At 46.3% G+C, this 23,947-nt stretch overlaps 1 protein-coding gene across 2 annotated transcripts in view; it reads right to left on the bottom strand.

The window, feature by feature from the left end:
* The window catches only part of TRIM37 (tripartite motif containing 37), a 442,208-nt gene that overhangs the window by 375,764 nt on the left and 42,497 nt on the right, over positions 1–23,947 (bottom strand). For both annotated transcript variants that reach the window (XM_082244828.1, XM_082244829.1), the window contains exons 4-5: positions 17,588–17,704; positions 579–666 (exon numbers count right to left, since the gene is read on the bottom strand). In XM_082244828.1, coding sequence (XP_082100954.1) covers positions 579–666; positions 17,588–17,704 — 205 coding nt within the window. The remainder of the gene's footprint in view (positions 1–578; positions 667–17,587; positions 17,705–23,947) is intronic.

Raw genomic sequence — 23,947 nt, 5'->3', positions numbered from 1 at the left:
AGCTTTCATCAAGAAGGCGAAACATGTTGAGCAAACTGTCACGAGTAATGTATACTATGTGTTTACTGTAAACTTCAGCCGACCCTGCTGACTGGCACCTTGAGCATCGAGGTGTCCGCCGGCAGGCTCTGTCTGCTTTGAAGTATGTCACATTGGATGTATGCATAATACAACTTGTTCTGTACACAACTGTTCTCATACTATATGAAGGTCTAGTACCTCATGTAATATTATATCTCATACTGTCGACCGTTTGGTCTTATGTTCAATGTAGATTTTTTTCATCTGCTTGTATCACTAGACGTTTTTAAAGTGTTTGTTTAATAAAAAGCAATTTTATGAAAATTTAGTGCCCGAAATCCTTGTCTCCCAACCTTTCCATATCCCATACCAGACTCTTATCGGAGCATGCAGCCTAGCAGATCAGGAGGGGGGGGGGGGCAGGGGGTAACAATGGAAATCTGAAAATCAATCAAGTAGGCAGGTTTTAGACAATTCATTTATTTGAAAAAAAAAAAAAAAATTAAAAATCAGTTGAGAAAGTTACAGTTACCATAACTATATGCAGGCTCACTCACCATTCCACCCCAGAGAGCGCACTGATGACAGATACATATTTTACAAGTCCAGCAAAATACACTGAGCTTTTCATGATGGTTCTCACATCTGGAATGACACATTAGGACAACAAGTTTATATTAATGCATTAATACTCCGTTATGTGTTCTGCAAACACGTATTTTATGGACAGCCTAAACAGGAAGTGATTAACTACATTTGTTGTTGATGTCCTAACCTGTGAGTTGTTTAGTTTAAATTTTTGGATGGCATTCATGCATCAGTTTATTTCCATAGGGCCTATAGAGGTATCTGATGTACACTGCTCAAAAAAAGGAAAGGAACACTTAGAAAACACATCAGATCTCAATGGGGGAAAATCTCTGGATATCTATATTGATATGGACTGGGTAATGTGTTCGGAAGGAAAGGATGTCACATCGTTTGATGGAAATTAAAATTATCAGCCTATAGAGGGCTGAATTCAAAGACACCACGAAAATCAAGTGAAAAAATGATGCAGCATGCCAGTCCATTTTGCTGAAATTTTATTACAGAAACTCAAAATGGTACTCAGCAGTTTGTATGGCCCCCACGTGCTAGGAGCATGCTACTTTTGAGACGACCGATGGTGTCCGGGGTATTTCCTCCCAGATCTGGACCAGGGCATCACTGAGCTCTTGAACAGACTGAGGTGCAAGCTGGTGGCGTCAGCTGGACCAAAACATAATGTCCCAGAGGAGTTCTATTGGATTTAGGTCAGCCAAGCGTAGGGGACTTTCAAAAAGGTATCAATTCCTTCATTCGCCACAAGAGACCAGAAATTGTCGTGCACCAGAAAGAACCCAGGACCCTCTGCACCAGGGTAGGGTCTGACAATGGGTCCAAAGATTTCATCCCAATACCTAATGGCAGTCAGTGTGTCATTGTCTAGCCTGTAGAGGTCTGTGCATCCCTCCATTGATATGCCTTCCCAGACCATCACTGACCCACCAACAATCTGGTCATGCTGAACGATGTGCCAATCGAGCACCACGATGCCGGGCAATGAGCACAGGGCCCACTAGAGGACGTCCGGCCCTCAGGCCACCCTCATGAAGTCGGTTTCTGATTGTTTGGTCAGAGACATTCACACCATTGGAATGCTAGTGGTCATTTTGTAGGGCTCTGGCAGTGATCATCCTGTTCCTCATTGCACAAAGGAGCAGATACCAGTCCTGCTGATGGGTTAAGTTCCTTCTTTAGCCCTGTCCAGCTCTCCTAGAGTAACTGCCTGTCTTCTGGAATCTCCTCCATGTACTTGAGACTGTGCTGGGAGACATAGAAAACCTTCTGGCAGTGCCATCCTGGGGGAGATGGAATGCCTGTGCAACCTCTATAGGGTCCAGGCATGGCCTCATGCTACCAGTAGTGACACTGACTAAGTCAAATGCAAAGCTAGCGAAAAACAGTTAGAAAAGAGAAGTAGGGGAAAAAAATTCAATGGCCTCCACCTGTAAAACCAAACAGTTTTGGAGGTTGTCTCATTGTTTCCCATCTAGTGCCCCTGTTAATTTAACACCAAAGCAGCTGAAACAACCCCCTCTGCTACCTAAGGCAAAGCCCTCAGATTTCTCTGAAATGAGAAAAATACCTTCCCCCCACCCTCCCTCCCTAGTCCCAACCTCAATCCGAACCAGCTCAACCCACAACTAAAAAGATACAAATATGATCAACTTTCCGGATGTAAAGTGCACCAGATATCTTGAATATGTGTGTAGGTACCGTTTCACTATGAGCCTTCCCATTTTTTGTATTAAAAGGCGTGTCGCTCCCCACCTCTACAGCTAATATGAACTATCCAGCTCTGTTCAAATATCTCAAGAGATCTATCCTAATGTAGGTTACTACCCCCACAGTGGATGTTGAGTTAAGCCATGACTGCTATACTTTATCAAAAACATTTTCACATCCCCTGGGTATACATGTTGCCCTATAGAATGGTATCATGGAGTTTACCAATCACTTCCAAAAAGAGATGGAGGGGGCTGTTTTTTCCAGAGCAGAAGTATGGCTTTCCTTCCATAAAACAGCAGTATATTTAGGAGTGTTCTACGTGCCACAGATGGCACCGCCTCCTCCACCAGACACTCATATGACCCAAGCTGCGCGGCCTCCAGTACCGTGGCATAGTCCTCAGTATCTGTCCTTAGGCATTGTCTTGCAAACACCATCTATCCCACCAGGTATTATTTTTGCCAATCCTACCTGGCCCCAGGGCTCTTGCAGAACCCTAAGTCCTATGGGAGGTGATTCAGGAGACTAGAGAAAAGATCCAATAAGACTATCTAGCTTCCTGAAGAAGAAATTAACCACTTGCCGACCGCCGCAAGTACATATACTGCGGCAGTCAGCCCCGTGCAGGCAAAGTGACGTACCGGTACGTCACTCGCCTGTGAGCCAATAGGGGGCGAGCGTGCGGTGCCGGGGGGGGGGGTCACTCGCGATCGTCAGTTACAGAGGGAGAAAGGCAGGTGGCTAATGTAAACAAAGGCGCCTGTCATTTTCCCTTGTGTAACAGCAGAGATCATATGGTCCTGCTATCTCTGTTACATGAACAGCCACATCCCTGCACAGTTAGAAACACGCCCCTAGGGACACACTCCCTCCTTCTCCAATAAAGTTAACCCCTTCCCTGCCAGTGTAATTTTTACAGTAACAGTGCATATGTATAGCACTGATTACTGTAGTAATGTCACTGGTACCCCCATCAGTGTCAAAAATGTCAGTAAAGGGTCCGATCTGTCCGCCGCAATGTCGCAGTCCCGCAAAAAAAAGACAAAAAATCTTTCCCGTAGTTAGTAAAACGCAATAACCATCGCTTATTGCGATTTTTTTTTTACCAAACATATGTAGCAGAAAACAAATTGGCCAAAAATGTTAAAAAATTTTGATTTTTACATTTTTTTTGGGGAATTTCATATAAAAAAAAATGTGAAAAATATTGTTATTTTTTCAAAATTTACGCTTTTTTTTTGTTTATAGCGCATGATCAAAAAAAAAAAAAAAAAAAAGAAAGCTCTGTTTGTGGGGAAAAAAGAAGGATGTCAAATTTGTTTAGGTACAGCGTTGCACGACCGCGCAATTGTCTCTTAAAGTCACGCAGTGCCGAATCGCAAAATAGGGCCTGGTCAGGAAGGGGGTAAAATCTTCCAGGGCTTAAGTGGTTAAGGGGGCAAACCCTTGCAGTCCAGAAGTGGTTAAACCTGCAGGAGGACCAGTGTTTTTATCTATAAATTACTTTACTATTGCTTTAGGCCTAGTTCACATGTATGCAAGTTGGCGACCCACATTTGCACAGGCATAGTAGTCCTTTGATTTGAATGGGCTTGAGCTGCTATGCCTGCGTTTTCGGCAGAATTTAAAAAATGCAGTGGCCGTGAAAATATCCTTCTTTTGCACCATGTGACTTACCTGCAGTTGCTGCACACACAAACTGTTTTTAAATGCTGGGCCCACGTATATAAAAAACACAGAAAGCTTGCCAGAGCAGGAACTGCAGGTAAGTCATATGGTGCAAAAGCAGGATGGATTTCAAGGCCACTGAATTTTTAAAAAAAAAAAAAAAAAGACACCGGTCCTCCTTCAGGTTTAACCTCTTCTGGACCGCAAGGATTTTCCCCCTTAACCACTTAAGCCCCGGAGGATTTGGCTGCTAAACGACCAGGGGGTATTTTGCGATTCGGCACTGCGTGACTTTAACGGACAATCGCGCGGTCGTGCGACGCTGTACCTAAACGAATTTGGCGTCTTTTTCCCACAAACAGAGCTTTCTTTTGGTGGTATTTGATCACCTGTGCGATTTTTTGATCATGCGCTATAAACAAAAAAAGAGCGTCAATTTTGCAAAAATAGCAATATTTTTCACATTTTTTTATATGAAATTCCCCCCAAAAAAAAAATGTAAAAATCAAAATTTTTTAACATTTTCGGCCAATTTGTTTTATGCTACCTATGTTTGGTAAAAAAAAAAAAAAAAAAAAATCGAAAAAAGCGTATTTTGATTGGTTTGCGCAAAAGTTATCGCGTTTACTAACAAAGGGAAAGATTTTTGTCATTTTTGTTGTTTTTTTTTTTTAACGCATAATGGCGGCGATCTGCGATTTTTTTTGAGGGACTGCGACATTGGGGCGGACAGATCGGACCCTTGACATTTTTGGCACTTTTGGGGTTACCAGTGACATTTCTACAGTAATCAGTGCTATACATATTATATATATATAGAGCCAATTTCCCAAAGCTGCGCTCGCTGCTAGAAAATATCAATTGGGATAGAACCCTGGAAACAAAGAACACGGAGGAAAAATGGGAGTGCTTCAAGAGCATACTAAACAGGGGGATTGGCCAGTGCATTCCAAAGGGAAATAAATTTAAAAGAGCAAAAATAAACCCTGGATGGCTAAACTCCAACATAAAAATGTATATTGAACAACAATAACCCCTGAGGATTGGGACTTTAAACGGCAAGAATCAGGACTTGAGTATGAAAAAATATAAATTTTATTCTACATATAATAAAGATAAATTATACATAATCACATATCAAGTATGTAATAAAAACAAGGTCATAGATACGTCTTGGAACCAGAAGGGTCTGAGGTGTCTGGATCGGACTAGACGCGTTTCGGTCCAAATGCCTTTCTCAATGGTCCACAAAACACCAGAGCTCAGACTAGGAGCATAAAAGGTAACAATGAGTATAATACAAAAAATGGGTATAAGGTTAGATTCAACATGTATTAAACAATGTTAAGAGCGATAATACACAAAATTCATTATACATAGTGTTTGTCGTATTTAGATGTAACAAAGAGGGGGGGCAAAAAATGCCTCTATAATTACGTACCAGATATGTAGGACCTCTGTGAAATCCAGGACGTGAGACCAAAAAGATGGGCCTTAGTGGATGAGAAAAAGGCCTTCAATTGACTGTGGCCGCAAATAGTATATGCTAATCAAATTAGGTCTATACAGGATAGACTAAAGCAATATGTTAATATTTGTATGGGTTTCCAGGGGAGATTTCAATATTTGTAAGCCAAATACACAGTGGTATGGCAAATGACAGTGAGAAAAGAGCTCCACGGACAGAAAATCCCACGAGGATCTCCAAAATGAGGTCAGAAACGCACAGGTCATCTAGGAAGTTATGAAAAGAAATAAAAGAAAAATTCAATGAAGTCTGTCTATATGAAAAATAAAAGGGAAAATGGGACAGAATATTGTGGGTACAGAATACCTGTAAAATAGTAGTAGGATAAGTATGTCCCCCAATGGATTTATGATGCTGGGACGTGTCCAGCCATGCATCCCTGTTGACATGGAATATGTCAAGCCTGAAATCATGAGGGATATCAAAGGGTAAATAAGTAAGGAGTAAGTACAATGGAATGGAATAGATAAGGAGTAAATGCGATAGGATGAAATGAAAGTTACTGGATGGGAGAAAAAGTTGTGCAAATAGGAGTATCACAGGGTGTACAGGTATCGGAATGAAAGTTAGCCAGAGTTCAATGGCGGAGAGCAGATATCCTAGGAAGGATAGAGATGGCTGAATAGAAGGAAAAGAGTCCCAGTGAAAGTTTCAAAAGGTGCCCAAATGCCAAGAATAAGTATTGGTAAAGGTATAGTAGTAAAAGCGGGTCCTATGAGCAATTTTCGAAGATCCAGAGAGGGAATAACTTACCTGTATAGGTCTATGCACAGACCTATACAGGTAAGTTATTTCCTCTCTGGATCTTCGAAAATTGCTCATAGGACCCGCTTTTACTACTATACCTTTACCAATACTTATTCTTGGCATTTGGGCACCTTTTGAAACTTTCACTGGGACTCTTTTCCTTCTATTCAGCCATCTCTATCCTTCCTAGGATATCTGCTCTCCGCCATTGAACTCTGGCTAACTTTCATTCCGATACCTGTACACCCTGTGATACTCCTATTTGCACAACTTTTTCTCCCATCCAGTAACTTTCATTTCATCCTATCGCATTTACTCCTTATCTATTCCATTCCATTGTACTTACTCCTTACTTATTTACCCTTTGATATCCCTCATGATTTCAGGCTTGACATATTCCATGTCAACAGGGATGCATGGCTGGACACGTCCCAGCATCATAAATCCATTGGGGGACATACTTATCCTACTACTATTTTACAGGTATTCTGTACCCACAATATTCTGTCCCATTTTCCCTTTTATTTTTCATATAGACAGACTTCATTGAATTTTTCTTTTATTTCTTTTCATAACTTCCTAGATGACCTGTGCGTTTCTGACCTCATTTTGGAGATCCTCGTGGGATTTTCTGTCCGTGGAGCTCTTTTCTCACTGTCATTTGCCATACCACTGTGTATTTGGCTTACAAATATTGAAATCTCCCCTGGAAACCCATACAAATATTAACATATTGCTTTAGTCTATCCTGTATAGACCTAATTTGATTAGCATATACTATTTGCGGCCACAGTCAATTGAAGGCCTTTTTCTCATCCACTAAGGCCCATCTTTTTGGTCTCACGTCCTGGATTTCACAGAGGTCCTACATATCTGGTACGTAATTATAGAGGCATTCTTTGCCCCCCCTCTTTGTTACATCTAAATACGACAAACACTATGTATAATGAATTTTGTGTATTATCGCTCTTAACATTGTTTAATACATGTTGAATCTAACCTTATACCCATTTTTTGTATTATACTCATTGTTACCTTTTATGCTCCTAGTCTGAGCTCTGGTGTTTTGTGGACCATTGAGAAAGGCATTTGGACCGAAACGCGTCTAGTCCGATCCAGACACCTCAGACCCTTCTGGTTCCAAGACGTATCTATGACCTTGTTTTTATTACATACTTGATATGTGATTATGTATAATTTATCTTTATTATATGTAGAATAAAATTTATATTTTTTCATACTCAAGTCCTGATTCTTGCCGTTTAAAGTCCCAATCCTCAGGGGTTATTGTTGTTCCATATTTATCAGGGATGTTGGCAAGATCCCAGGTTTAAAACACAGAATTCGAATTTATCTTCTCTAAAAATGTATATTAGTGCTAAAGAAAAGGCCTTCAAAAAATACAAGAATGAGGGGTCATTGGCAGCATTTAAGCATTACAAAGAGTGTAATAAGAAATGTAAAGACGAAATCAGGGCGGCTAAAATAGAACACGAGAGACATATAGCGGAGGAGAGTAAAAAGAACCCTAAGAAGTTCTTTAAGTATATAAACAGTAAGAAAGCGAGGCCAGAACACATTGGCCCCGTAAAAGATGATAAGGGAAATATGGCCACTGAGGACAGAGAAAAGGCGGAAGTGTTAAATAATTTCTTCTCTTCAGTCTTCACAAAGGAATCGGGGGGCTACACGAACCCAGCTTGTAAGGCCAAAAATACACCTCAGGAAGTAACGCCATGGCTAACAGAAGATAGACTTAGAACTAAACTAGAGAAACTTAACATAAATAAATCCCCGGGACCGGATGGCTTGCACCCGAGGGTTCTTAAAGAGCTCAGCCAGGTGATTGCCAGACCATTATTCTTGATCTTTAAGGATAGTTTACAGACGGGTGTGGTGCCAGCTGATTGGAAAAAAGCCAACGTGGTACCAATATTTAAGAAGGGGCCGAGATATATCCCGGGTAACTATAGGCCGGTCAGCCTAACATCAGTAGTCTGCAAAATTTTGGAGGGGATGTTAAGGGACCACATACAAGACTTTATTAATGAAACTGGTATTATAAGTAGTAATCAGCATGGATTCATGAAAAATCGTTCTTGCCAAACCAATCTATTAACCTTCTACGATGAAGTGAGCAGCCACCTAGATAAAGGTAAGCCTGTGGATGTGGTGTATCTGGACTTTGCAAAGGCCTTTGACACCGTTCCCCACAAACGATTACTGTACAAACTAAGGAAGGTAGGTATGGACCATAAGGCGAGTACCTGGATAGAGAACTGGCTCCAGGGGAGAGTACAGAGGGTGGTGATTAATGGGGAGTACTCGGATTGGGCGGGTGTGGAAAGTGGGGTCCCCCAGGGTTCTGTCCTGGGACCAATCCTGTTTAATTTATTCATAAATGATCTAGAGGAGGGATATCTAGTACAATCTCAGTATTTGCAGATGATACTAAATTAGGCATGCCAATATCTTCTATGCAGGATGTGGAAATCTTGCAAGCAGACCTGAACAAAATAACGGGGTGGGCAACTACATGGCAGATGAGGTTTAATGTTGATAAATGTAAAGTAATGCACCTGGGTGCCAGAAACCAGAAAGCAAGCTACTCACTAGGGGGGGAACCTCTGGGTGAGTCTAGGATGGAAAAGGACTTGGGGGTACTGGTAGACAACAGGCTTGGCAGTGGCATGCAATGCCAAGCCGCCGCAAGCAAAGCCAACAGAATACTGGGATGTATAAAAAAGGGGATTCACTCCAGAAATAAAGAGATTATTCTCCCACTCTACAAGACTCTGGTCCGGCCACATCTGGAGTATGCTGTCCAGTTCTGGGCACCGGTCCTCAGGAAGGATGTGCTGGAACTGGAGAAAGTCCAGAGAAGGGCAACAAAAATAATTAGGGGAATGGAGGACATCAGCTATGAGGAAAGACTACAAGCACTGAACCTTTTCTCTCTGGAGAAAAGACGATTGAGGGGGGATATGATATCAATGTACAAATACTGTACTGGTGACCCGAGCATAAGGAACAAACTATTCAGAGAAAGGAGGTACAATAAGACACGTGGCCACTCACTAAAACTAGAGGAAAGGCGGTTTAACCTTAAAGTGCGTAAGGGGTTCTTCACTGTAAGAGCAGTAAGGATGTGGAATTCTCTTCCACAGGCAGTCGTATCAGCGGGGAGCATCGATAGTTTCAAGAAACTAGTAGATGGACACCTTAAAGATCACAACATACAGGGGTATACAATGTACGATTAAAAGCAAACACACACACACATTCATAGGTTGAACTGGATGCATAGGTTGAACTGGATGGACTGATGTCTTTTTTCAACCTTACTAACTATGTAACTATGTAACATATGCACTGTTACTGTAAAAATACACTGGTAGTGAAGGGGTTAACTTTATTTGGGAGGGAGGGGCTGTGTGTGTCCCTAGGGGCGTGCTTTCTACTGTGATTGGCTGTGGCGCTTGAGCTGTAAGGACACTGATCAACGGATCTACATAGTAGATCCGTGTGATCAGTGTCTTTACACCGAGGAGAATGACAGGCAGCTTGTTTACACAAGCTGCCTGACTTTCTCCCTCTCCCCCGCCGATCGCAGAGTGGCCGGCGGACATCGGGTCCGCCGGTCACACGCGCGGGGGGGGGGGGGGGGTCCGTGACCGCGCGCGCTCGCTCCCCAGACCCTGCCAGGCTAGTGACGTACCGATACGTCACTCTGCCTGTGAGGGGCTGACCGCCGCAGTATATAGTCGTGCGGCGGTCAGCAAGCGCTTAATGACCAGGCCATCGGATCGGAGCCGAGCGTCAGGACTAGTCATCACCAGGTAGGCCAGACACTGCTTGATGACCTATTTTAGGCCTGGCTCACAGAGTCTGTGCTGACTGACTATATATTAACGTGCAAAAGTGAACCAAAGTCCCTAAATTCAGCAATGAAATTCAAGTGAGGTAGAAATTTAATAATTTAAATGTAATAATTGAACACCGTGATAATACGGTATACCGTGGCAAAACCTTAATCAATCGCAGCATGAAAATCTGATACCGTCACAAGCCTATCTGGGACTAGTGTAGTAGCCTCTATGCAGTAGTTGAGGGCATGCATGCATGTAGGTGAAGTAAACTTAAGTGGAACGTCACTCTCTCAATCAACATGGATTGTTTTTAAACCTTATGCTGCTAACATTAGCAAATAGATTGGAAGGTATATTGAGATTTTTGACTTACCATAAAATCCATTTCTCTGATGTCCATTGACGGACACAGCTCCCGATTCTTTTTAACCATTGTGTTATATTGCCCCCTACAGGAGTAGGACACTAGGCAGGAAAAAGCTTGACTATGCCTATGGGCAGTCCCAGGGGGTATACACCCACTAAGCTATAGGCACTCAGTTTTGTTACAAGCAGTGTCAGAAGAAAGCCAACTCAGAGGGTTGGTTGCTGTGTCTGTCAATGATCATCAGGGGAAATGGATTTTACGGTAAGATAAAAATCCCATTCTCTTTCATTCATTGACAGACACAGCTCCCAATTCTTCTTAACCATTGGGATGTCCCAAAGCAGTGTCAAACATGAGGGGTGGGAAACAGCAGAAAAAAAAAATTCCCAAGGCAAACCATAGCCAACCAGGTAACATGGAGCTCAACCAAAAACAACTGGAGCTCACCTGAAAAACAATACAGGTCCTCTAAAAAGCAGCCAGCAAAACCTTGTGGCCAAAAGAAGCATCCACAGATGCCAACAAATCCACTATACAAAAAACTGTGTAAAAGTGTGCACCGATGACCAGGTGGCCACCTTGAAAACTTGTGTCACTGACGCTGGATGACGGAAAGCCCAGGAGACAAACGCTCTAGTAGAGTGCACCTTGACAGGTAAAGGAGGAACCTGACCCTTGATGCAATAGGCCTGAACCACCATCTGATCCATCTGGAAATGGTCGCAAAAGAAGTGGACAACCCTTTGTGAGGTCCGTCTGTGAGCACAAATAGAGTTACTTCCTAAAAGACTCCATAGCGGTCAGGTACACAAGAATTGCCCAAGCCACATCAAAGGCATGCAAGGCAAATTTCCTTTGGACATTTAGGCCTGGGACACAGGGGAGGCCACACAATGTCCTCATTCAAATGACAGTCCAAGACCACCTTAGGAAGGAATGATGGACAGAAGCCAAGCACCACCTTATCTTTTTGAATCACCAAAAAGGTAGTCAGGATAACGCCACCAGTTCCGACACCCTGTGAGCAGAGGTGATAGCCACCAAAGGGGGCCACCTTCTAAGGCAGGGAAGCAAGGAAACCTCACAAATATTTTCAAAGGGAGGCTTCTGTAGAGCTGAAAGTACCACATTAAGATTCCAGGGCGGCAGCAGAGCCCGCACTGAAGGAGTCAAATGTCGGACACCCTGAAGAAAAGGTATGCACCAGGGAGTGTGTGGCCAAAGGTCGTTGGAAAAAGAGCCGCTAAAACTGATATCTGGCCTTTGATGATATTCAAGGCAAATTTCTGTTCCACCCCCCCCCCCCCCCATTGAGGAAAGTACATACGATGGTAGATCTCCCTAGAAGTAGATTTCCTACGATGGTGCATCTCCCGAGAAGAAGATTTCCTAGCTTTTAAAGTAGGAACCACCGATTTAGACAAACCTCCATCATCCTTCAGCACCTGGCGTTCAATAGCCAAGCCATCAAAGCCAGCGTCTGAAGCAGGATGGAAGATTGGTCCACGGGACAGCAGATCCTCCCTGAGAGGAAGTCCCCAAGGAGCATCGGCGACCAGTCGTACCAGATCAGAGTACCAAGACCGGCGAGGCCAATCTGAAGCCACTAGAATGACCGGAATCCCTTCTGCCTTGATCCTGCACAGGAGTCCATGGCAGAAGTTTGAGAGGCTGGAACAAAATCGGTCAGCCCACCTTAGAATGCCAGCTACTTACCGAGCCGCCAGGACACTTCTTGTGCCCCCTTGGTGTGCCAATGTCCCAAAGAATTCATACCGTACACCCCTGAAGATGAATTGTCCAGTGAGCCAGACAAAATCAGATCGCCCAGAGTCCCAGTTCATTAATCGGCAGTCTGGACTCTGCATGAGTCCAGTCCCCCAGAGCACGTCTGTTCTGATGACGCCTTCAATCCCGGACAGGCTGACATCCGTGGTGACAACCATCCAGTACAGGGGGAAAAGGATTTTCCCTGTCAAAGTGCCAGAGAACAAAGCCACCTCTAGAGACCGTGGATCCTGTCCCATTTTAGCATAATCTCTTTAGCAGAGATCTAGTGTGGAACTGTGTAAACAGACCGCCTCGAGGGTGGACACCATCATGCCCAGCACCAGCATGTAAGATTGGGGGATGACCGTCTGCTGACCGTCTGATCAACAGAAGCTGAATTGCCTCCCACTATGTCTGGAGTTTTTCCAGAGGAAGAAACACTTCAGCTGAGGCCGAGTCCCAATTAAGACCCAGATAGTCCAGTTTTTGTGGACAGAACTAAAACAGACTCCTGAAGTTTCAGAATCCAACCGAACTGCCTCAGAGTTCACAGAGCAATCACAGAGCAATCTTCAGATGGCCATCAGAGCAGTCAGAGACTCCGCTCGCAGAAGATCATCCAGGTACCCCCAGTACCGCGATTCCCGCTGACTCAAACAATGCCAGCCCCGGGGCAAACACTCTTACGAAGAATCGAGGAGCAGAGGAGAGATCAATGGTCAAGGTCAATGCCACAAACTGAGAATACTCCCCACCCACAGCAAAACCGAGGAAGCGCACGTATTAGAATGTGCAGGTAGGAGTCCTTAATGTTGATAGAAGCAAGAAGAAATCCCCCTGATGTAGGGACGCCAGTACCGTGTTAATGGACTCTATGCGGAAGTTCTGTACTCGCACAAAGCAATTTAACTCCTTGAGGTCCAGAATTGGATAAACCCTGCCATCCTTCCAGGGGACCGTAAAGAGGTTTGAGTAGAGAAACCCCTGAAAACGTTCTGAAGTCGGAACGGGAACAATAACCTTAGAAGTAACGAGTCTTCCACTGCCCCAAAGAGATTCCGTAAGCAATCAAGGGACAAGTGTAGGTTGGAAGGTAAAAGAACATTTCCGGCGGATAAAACTGAACTCGATCTTGTAGCCTTACTGAATAACTTTGTGGACCCACAAATCCAGGAAACCAGCAAAGACGTCCCCCCACCCCAGATATGGGTGAGGGCGCCCCTTGTCCGCAGGTCTTGAAGAGCCTGCTCGTGGCTAGCCAGACCAGGTCCTCTTGGACCTCTGATGGAGGCCCTGGCTTTTGATCCCTTGTCTTAAGACCCTGAGAGACGAAAAGGCCTCTTATGAGCCGAGGAGAATGGCCTACATCTACGACAAGTCTCCTTGCCCTTAGTAGCCTGCGGAAGAAGAGTACTCTTCCCCCCTGCGAGACCCTTAACGATGTCATCCAAGGAAGCTATAAAACAGGCAATCTCCTACAAGGGGGAGATCAGATAAGGCTTTCTTAGAAGTCTGGTCCGCAGACCAGCAGTTCAGCCAGATAATACACCAAAAGGACCACTGCTGATACCGACAGCCTAGAAATCAAAGGAGCCACATCCAAAAAAGGTATCACAGATAAACTTTAGCCCCTGGATCAACTTATCTGCCATCTCCGCAAAGATAGGGGGAAGTGGTTTCCCCTCCAGATTCCTGCATAGAAGTTTAGCCCACTGGGTCAGTTTGCAACACCAGGGCAATAGTAAATAATGGCCTAAGTGCCGAACCAGCCACAGCCAAATATATGGCAGGCCAGAGACTCCACCTCCCATCAGCCAGATCTTTAAAGGCCGGGGACTCCTCAACCTGAATTAAGGTAGCTTTATTAAACCTTTAAACCAACGAGTCCACTACAGGTTGGACCATCCCCCTTTAACGCAGTTATCCTCATAAGGACACCACAAGCAAAAAGCGCTTAGGAGCCATTGCGTTTTGGACAACCCCACTGTTTTGTAGCAATGTTGTCAAAGTGAGCGGAAAGGGGAACACCCTTGCAGCTTTGAGGGGCCTATGGGTGCCAAAAATGGACTCCTACACAGCATCAGCTGCAACCTCCATTTTCAAACTGTCATGCACTGACACAAACGGTGAATCCCCCAGCGCCTTTTTATGTGCGGCTAGAGGAGCAGACAAATCATCCTCACTATCTGAGCAGTCAGGGTGCGTGGACACAGACCCAGTAGGGGTATATACCAAGCTCAACACGAAAACATATCAGGGGAGGCCGCCACTGGGATCCCACAAAGGGAACGCCAACTAAGGGCCCTCGAATGGACCACCTACTGGCCCCGCAAAAAAAACAAGGGGGTCATCCCCCGAAAGCTCCAGAAGGAGGCCATAATGTGAAATTGCACCCTTAAAGGGGCCGCCCGCCGGGAAGAGTACCCTAATGTTCCCGCAGCGATAAAAGGGGCAGGTGCCCCACACAATAATGGCGGCAAGGCTGCCATTCACAAATGAAGCACCGCCACAGCGCCACTTCTTCAAAAAGAAAGGTCCCAAAGCCGACCAAAAGGCCACGCAGGCGGCAAGCTGTGGCCTAAATTTTTGTGGAGGCCCAGCCGTAAGTGCACGGATTCTCAGCCTGGCAGATGCCCAAAGGAAGAGTGGGGCTTTAGGCTAAACGCACTGGGGATCTCCCCCCCGCCCCAACAAAAGCGCCTGACTCGGCCACATGGCCTAGTAGGCCGCAAAGCTGAGGACTACACTTTTGCTACGCCGACCACCCAGGGGCAGAGGAGGGGGAAGGCGGATGCCTAAACGGGAGTCGGTTGTCTCAGCCGCCTTACAAGGTTTCCAACGAGTAGGCCACAAAACCGCGGCCTAAATTTTTGGCCGGATCCGGCCACGTGAGGCGCATTCCCGCATATGTTAAACCATCCGCTTCCCCAGCCCAACAATCGCCGCAGTGAGCCCAGAGGACATCCCTGCCCTAGTCACCAACCCCCAGGATGGAAAGGAACCCTTGTTGTGCACCAGAAAAACCTGGTCAGTAGCAACTCCAACCAGCCCCCCTTAAGAGCATGTGGCAACAGCCAGCTCATTAACTCACCCAGGGAGGGGGGCGGGGCCAAAAGACCCACATTGACCACCAGATTTTTATAGAGTCTGGGGGGGGGGGGGGGGAGGAACCCGGGTGTCCCACCATCTCAGAGAGGGACCCTCGTCCACCCCAAAACTCTCCAGGGGTAGAGGGGGGGGGGGGGACAGCTACTTGCCACACCAAGAACAGAGTGGGCAACGCTCCAGGCAGGACACTGCTCCATCATAATGTGGGTGCTGTCGGCCAGGAGAAAATGCTGCCACTCAGGCCAAAACCAATTTGTATGCATCCTCGCGAGACATTTAATTTGCAGGCCAGCCCCCGACCAGTGGTGCTATTTTGCGGCCGACCTAGCGCGGAGCTGCAGTCTGCAAAGGCTCGCTGGTCGGACTGGGGGGACCCTAGGGATCTAGATTATCCAGTTTGTTGCCCAGTCTGACATTGATTGTAGGTCACACAGGAACATAGTATAAAAAAGGAGGGAAAAAAAAAATTATATTTAAAAATAAAAATTGCCAGGACCAGAGATTAGTGCAAGGGACTAGGTTCTTAGTCCTGATCAGGCAAAAAAAAAAAAAAATAGTGCCTATGGTTGAGAGTGGGTGTATACCCCCTGGGACTGCCCATAGGCGTAGTCAAGCTTTTTCCTGCCTTGTGTCCTATTCCTGTAGGGGGCAGTATAACCCAATGGTCAAGAAGAAGAATCAGGAGCTGTGTCCGCGAATGAACAAACCCCTTTTTTCCCCTTTACATTTCTCTTCAGTTACTTCCTGATTTTTGGCCTAGGCACATGGCATCATACATCACAGGAGGAGGGTTTTTTTTTCAGCTAGGCACACCCTTCTGCCTAAATACTTGAGCTAAGAGCAGATGGATTCCAGGATGTAAATGCTACATGAATCACCTGCTGTTACTCAAAACTCATGGCCAGTAATGCTAGGAGGTACTTTTTAAAGCAATTTCTCAACAAAATAAAAATAAAACAGCATTTTGGGCTTGTGGTGTTTACATGCAGTGTAGTTCTGCTTTAATAATGATAAACCTGTACTTCAAATAAACAATACATGGCACCAAATATATTTGTGTAAAAGTGGGGGTTGAGCACAGGACAAGTTTCTCTAAGCAAATGGAGATATTACTTGCAAAAGACGATGCCCTGACATCACCATAAAGTCTTGGGCAAAAAAGCAAAATGAACATACACCAACATTGTCAAGAAACAGGTTCAGCAATAGACTTGAAAACAAGGGGCAGGTGCTACCAGTCTAGAGCAGGGGTACTTTTTGATCTAAAGAACATGGTTACCACACTAACCCAAAAAGAGAATTATTACCACAATAGAGACCAAACCTAACAAAGAAATATACATTGCAGATTCACTTACTATAAGCTTGCTCTTGTCCCCAATTCATTTGTGCTATAAATCAGTGCATTTCACAGGTTTTGAGAGTGGAAATCATATTATGGGCGAGAATTTTAGTAAGCTCTCACCCCAGAGAAACTAACACACTAATTCATTAACAGCATGGTTTTTGGGCATGGTCTCAGATTGCATTATCATACAATTTGAAACCTATATAGAAACAGTCAGCTACATCACCACTAATTTAACACTTGGGACAAGTAAGGCTTCATTTACATGACTCATCACAAACCCCCTCACCGACCCAATTTGGGTCCATACCCATAGTTTAAGGAACACTGGTGTGGATTGTAGAGGTTATAATGTTATGAATTGTTAGCCAGGTGGTTGTTACATTTCTGCACCCACAGACCACAATTATGCTGAAACTAGGGAAGGAGGTTGCAAGGGTTCCATAGACTTCTCAAACACCCCAAAGTTAGTGCATTAACACTGCTATCAAGAACCTCCCTAGGAAATGCTAAAGGAACTCGCATACAAAAGGCACAAATAAGGAGCACATAAATATTGCAGCATCACTTTTCTTTTGGGAGAGATTTTATGGCTTGAACTCTAAACAGCCCTTGACAACCACTACACTCTTAGTTTAGAGTTTCTCATGAAGTGTAAGTAGGGCCTATATTGTTTTTACTCCAATAAAATCCCGAATAACTTCTGATTGCATATCTATGAGATATTATTACAATTTCCTTGTTTTTCCTTCACCAATAGAAAAAAAAAAAAAAAACGAGAACATAAAGCTTGGGGACACTAGATGCCATTAACATTAAGTGAGATATGGGAAATAACTATTACACACTTATCCTTCTCGTTTTCCTCATGCTTGTTAAGACTGCACAACTGGAGCGTGTCCAACCGTTGAGTAACCTCTTCAGCCCACCGACAGTTAACTAATTCCCTTAGTTGCAATGGAGCCCTGGAAAGAAAAATGTAATTGTAATGAATGTGATGTGACAATTTTCTAAGTATAAAATTTACAAATGTGGGAAAAATTATTAACATGAAATGCCATCACTGAATGTATGAACATTTTAACACTGAAGAAAAAAAGTCTTGGATTTGAAACCTGCAAGTTATCTGGTATTGAATAATAAGGTACCAATCTGTAATAATAAATTCACATAGGTTGTAAAGAGGAACTGATTGCTGCTACTCCCAACCAGCCCTGGTAACAAAATGAAAAGCAGCCTCAGCCTATATGTCTTTACCATACCACACCCCCCGATGCATTTCATCCCGCACACCGGGACTTAATCATAAGGACACAGGGATAGAATGATTAAGCCCCAGTAGGTGGGATGAAATGTTTTAGTGGTGTGGTTTGGTGGAGACATGTAGGCTGAGGCTGTGTTCTTCGTTTATTCACCTGGGCTGGTCGGGAGTAGCAGCAATCCGTTGCTCTTTATGTTTACTAACCCCCTGGTTTGGTATCAGGACAAGTCTGCACTCCATGTTCTGGGACACTGAGCTATGATTACGCCTCTACTTTGAGTGACACCATAAGCAATCAAACAGGTCCAAGTCACATAGGTTGACACTAACACTGGTACAACGACCTTGTAATAAAAAAAATAAAAAAAACCCATATATATCTATACACACACATTGTAGCAGAGTGTCATTTCTTCAGTATTGTCACATGAAAAGATATAATAAAATATTTACAAAAATGTGAGGGGTGTACTCACTTTTGAGAGATGATCAATAGATAAGATTATTATAGTAATTATTAGTATATTCTCAACCAGGGTTCCTCCTGAGGTTGCTAGGGGTTCCTTGGGCAATTTCTGCCTCTCATAAGTTTCCAATTATACCATTGTTCCTTTTAGCTATCTGTAAGGGGGTAAGTCTTCCCAATGATGACAAGAGTAAGGAGTATTCTTCCCACTGACTGTCACACAAATGTGTCATGAGTAGTAGATTTTTAGCAGGGGTTCCCTAAGGCCAGAAATTTAAATTTATTTTTAATTTTTCTTTTCTTTTTAAGAAAAAAAACACGTATGCTACCATTGGAGCAGAACATTGTATTTAACTACTTTAGCCCCGGAAGATTTTGCTGCTCAATGACCAGGCCACTTTTTTTAACTTGACACTGCGTGACTTGAACTGACAATTGCGCGGTCATGCAATGCTGTACCCAAACAAAATTTACGTCCTTTTTTTCCCCACAAACAGAGCTTTCTTTTGGTGGTATTTGATAACCTCTGCGCTTTTTATTTTTTTCGATATTAATAAAAAAAAAAATAGCGAAAAATTGACGTTTTCCAATATATAAAATTTTTATCATATATTTAGGCCAAAATGTATTTAGCTGCATGTCTGACATAAAAATTCTCAATGAGCATATTTTTATCCACTTTAAGACCAGAAGACTTTACCCCCTTGCTGACCAGGCCATATTTTGCGATTCGGCATTGCGTTACTTTAACGGACATTTGCGCAGTCTTGCGACGCTGTACCCAAATGAAATTCGTCCTTTTTTCCCCCACAAATAGAGCTTTCTTTTGGGTGTATTTGATCACCCGTGCGATTTTTAATTTTTGCGCTATAAACAAGAACGACAAATTTTGAGAAATAATTTTGAAAAAAAAAAAAATTCCCAAAAAAAAAATAAAATATTTAAAAATCAAAATGTAAGATTTTAGGCCAATTTGTTTTCTGCTACATATTTTTGGTAAATAAAAAAATATTGCAATAAGCGTATTTTGATTGATTTGCGCAAAAGTTATCGCGTTTACTAACTACGATAAAGATGTCATTTTTATTTTGTTTTTTTTTTTTTGTTTTTTTTACTAGTAATTGCGGCAATCTGTGAATTTTTGCGGGACTGCAACATTGCGGCGGACCGATCGGACCCCTGACATTGACACTTTTGGGGGTACCACTGACATTACTACAGTAATCAGTGCTAAACATATGCACTGTTACTGTAATAATGACACTGGCAGGGAAGGGGTTAACACTTGGTGATCAAGGGGTTAAATGTATGCCTCATGCTTACTGACGTGTGTGGGGGGAGGGAGGGTTCTGTGACAGACAGATTGCAGGTTCAGCTACGCTGAGCCCTGTGATCTCTCCCTGTGTCTGTTTACACAAGCAGGCAGATCTTCTCACACATTCCCCGACATTCGGGGAGGAGGGATGGCAATCCCCACCTCTCCTCCTCAGGCCCGACTCCTGCTGTGTCTAAACACAGTGGGAGCAAGCCTCTGGCGGCGCGTGCACGCCGCCAAGATCACCAGGGGAGCCGACCTGCCGCAGTAGTATTACTGTGAGCGGTCGGCAAGTGGTTCAAAAATCCTCACAGTAACCGCACAGGTGCAGGCTCACTGTGCAAGCCATATAGGACAATAAGTGTGTCTGGACAGCCGCACTCCAATGCAAGTATTTATTGAAAAGAGAATAAAATACCACAGCATATAGAGGGGTATGGATCAGACAGCTGACGCATTTCACACTACTAACAGTGCTTAATCATAGCTATGATGGCCGTCTTTGATCTGAACCTCTGTATGCTGTATTTTATCCTCTTTTCAATAAATATTTGCATTGGAGCGTGGCTTTCCAGACACACTTTTTAAACCATTTAAAAGAATAGTACGGGAATTAAAAAAAAAAAAAAAAAAAAAACTCACCGAGATGGACATAGCATCGATGCGTTGTATGTTCCCCGCCGCCTCTAAGACTGAGCTATTAAAGACCGCTGACTGCACAGTTCTTGGTCTTCAGCAAGCAGAGAGCCAGTGATTGTCGGTCACCGGCTCTCTGCCCTGTTCCTCCAGCTCTCATTGGAGTACCGGGCTGTGAAGGGGGCAGGAATAGCTGGCATCTGGGTGAATCCCAACATTAAAGTCGTGATATCTTCAGAGCATGGACCAGCAGAGTGACGTTAGCCTAGTGTCTGCTGAATACAGGTAACAGGAGTGCAGAACTAAGTGCACTCCTGTGTCCCACAAGATAAGTAGGGCCCAAAGAGCTTCAGCCCTTCTTCATTAATGCCGAAATGTAACATAGCTTAACAGGATATATTGACTTTTGGTCATTTTTCCTTGTCTTTTTTTTTACCTGTAGAAGTTCATAAACCCTTTTATATCAGAGGCAAGCAAACATAATGTGGACTGGGAGGGGGTGTGAACAGTGGCGTACCTAGAGCATTTGGCACCCGGGGCGGATCCTATATCTGGCACCCCCCCCCCCCCTCTTAAACTGTAAAAACACTCACAAAAATTTGTAATGTTTTCAAGAGTATTTATTGCACAAATTTCACAGCCCCCCATCACAGTGCCCCTTACAGTCTGTCCCCCCCCCCCCTCCCTGCAGACATGATACAAGAGATGGTCAGACTGCAGATATGATACAAGAGATGGTCAGAGACTGAGGATGTGATACAAGAGATGGTCAGAGACTGCAGACATGATACAGGAGATGGTCAGAGACTGCGGACATGATACAGGAGATGGTCAGAGACTGCGGACATGATACAGGAGATGGTTAGAGACTGCGGACATGATACAGGAGATGGTCAGAGACTGCGGACATGATACAGGAGATGGTCAGAGACTGAGGATGTGATACAAGAGATGATCAGAGACTGCGGACATGATACAGGAGATGGTCAGAGACTGCGGACATGATACAGGAGATGGTCAGAGACTGAGGACATGATACAGGAGATGGTCAGAGACTGCGGACATGATACAGGAGATGGTCAGAGACTGCGGACATGATACAGGAGATGGTCAGAGACTGAGGATGTGATACAAGAGATGGTCAGAGAATGCAGACATGATAGAAGATAGAAGAGCACTAGAGGGGGCCGAAGAGCACAGAGGAAGCAGAGAGCACTGTGGAGAATTAAGGGGGGGTTGGAAAGTGAGAGGGGAGGAGAGCACTGGGGGGGTAGAGGGGGGGTGCTGGAGAGCACGGGGGGGAGCCAGGATGCAAAGGGGGTGGAGAGCACTGGGGGGGGGGGCTGTAGATTACTGAGGGGGGGGCCAGGTTACACAGGGGGTGGAGAGCACTGGGAGGGGGGACTGGAGATCACTGATGGGGGGAAGCCAGGGTGCACAGGGGGGCGGAGAGCACTGGGGGGGGGACTGGAGATCACTGATGGGGGGAAGCCAGGGTGCACAGGGGGGCGGAGAGCACTGGGGGGGACTGGAGATCACTGAGTGGGGGGGAGCCAGGGTGCACAGGGGGGTGGAGAGCACTGGTGGGGGACTGGAGATCATTGAGGGGGGGCAGGGTGCACAGGGGGGTGGAGAGCACTGGTGGGGGACTGGAGATCATTGAGGGGGGCAGGGTGCACAGGGGGGTGGAGAGCACTGGTAGGGGACTGGAGATCATTGAGGGGGGGCAGAGTGCACAGGGGGGCGGAGAGCACTGGTGGGGGAACTGGACATCCCTGATGGGGGGGAAACCAGGGTGCACAGGGGGGCGGAGAGCACTGGTGGGGGACTGGAGATCACTGAGTCGGGGGGAGCCAGGGTGCACAGGGGGGTGGAGAGCACTGGTGGGGGACTAGAGATCATTGAGGGGGAGCAGGGTGCACAGGGGGGTGGAGAGCACTGGTGGGGGACTGGAGATCATTGAGGGGGGCAGGGTGCACAGGGGGGTGGAGAGCACTGGTGGGGGACTGGAGATCATTGAGGGGGGGCAGGGTGCACAGGGGGGCGGAGAGCACTGGTGGGGGAACTGGAGATCCCTGATGGGGGGGAAGCCAGGGTGCACAGGGGGGCGGAGAGCACTGGTGGGGGACTGGAGATCACTGAGTGGGGGGGAGCCAGGGTGCACAGGGGGGTGGAGAGCACTGGTGGGGGACTGGAGATCATTGAGGGGGGGCAGAGTGCACAGGGGGGCGGAGAGCACTGGTGGGGGAACTGGACATCCCTGATGGGGGGGAAACCAGGGTGCACAGGGGGGCGGAGAGCACTGGTGGGGGACTGGAGATCACTGAGTCGGGGGGAGCCAGGGTGCACAGGGGGGTGGAGAGCACTGGTGGGGGACTAGAGATCATTGAGGGGGAGCAGGGTGCACAGGGGGGTGGAGAGCACTGGTGGGGGACTGGAGATCATTGAGGGGGGCAGGGTGCACAGGGGGGTGGAGAGCACTGGTGGGGGACTGGAGATCATTGAGGGGGGGCAGGGTGCACAGGGGGGCGGAGAGCACTGGTGGGGGAACTGGAGATCCCTGATGGGGGGGAAGCCAGGGTGCACAGGGGGGCGGAGAGCACTGGTGGGGGACTGGAGATCACTGAGTGGGGGGGAGCCAGGGTGCACAGGGGGGTGGAGAGCACTGGTGGGGGACTGGAGATCATTGAGGGGGGGCAGGGTGCACAGGGGGGCGGAGAGCACTGGTGGGGGAACTGGAGATCACTGATGGGGGGGAAGCCAGGGTGCACAGGGGGGCGGAGAGCACTGGTGGGGGACTGGAGATCACTGAGTGGGGGGGAGCCAGGGTGCACAGGGGGGCGGAGAGCACTGGTGGGGGACTGGAGATCATTGAGGGGGGGCAGGGTGCACAGGGAGGTGGAGAGCACTGGTGGGGGACTGGAGATCATTGAGGGGGGGCAGGGTGCACAGGGGGGTGGAGAGCACTGGTGGGGGACTGGAGATCATTGAGGGGGGGCAGGGTGCACAGGGGGTGGAGAGCACTGGTGGGGGACTGGAGATCATTGAGGGGGGCAGGGTGCACAGGGGGGTGGAGAGCACTGATGGGGGACTGGAGATCATTGAGGGGGGCAGGGTGCACAGGGGGGTGGAGAGCACTGGTGGGGGACTGGAGATCATTGAGGGGGGGCAGGGTGCACAGGGGGGTGGAGAGCACTGGTGGGGGACTGGAGATCATTGAGGGGGGCAGGGTGCACAGGGGAGTGGAAAGCACTGGTGGGGGACTGGAGATCATTGAGGGGGGGGCAGGGTGCACAGGGGGGTGGAGAGCACTGGTGGGGGACTGGAGATCATTGAGGGGGGGCAGGGTGCATAGGGGGGTGGAGAGCACTGGTGGGGGATTGGAGATCATTGAGGGGGGCAGGGTGCACAGGGGGGTGGAAAGCACTGGGGGAGCTGAAGAAAACTGGGAGGAGGGGGGCTAAAAGGCACTTGGGGGGGGGCTGGAGAGGGGGGGGGTTTGAAGATCACTGGGGTGGGGTGCTGGATAG

This window comes from Pelophylax lessonae (genome assembly GCF_965119305.1).
Source record: "Pelophylax lessonae genome assembly, chromosome: 2".
Lineage (NCBI taxonomy): Eukaryota > Metazoa > Chordata > Amphibia > Anura > Ranidae > Pelophylax > Pelophylax lessonae.
The sequence above is the reverse complement of the archived record's forward strand: the minus strand, read 5'-3'. Positions and strand labels throughout refer to the sequence as shown.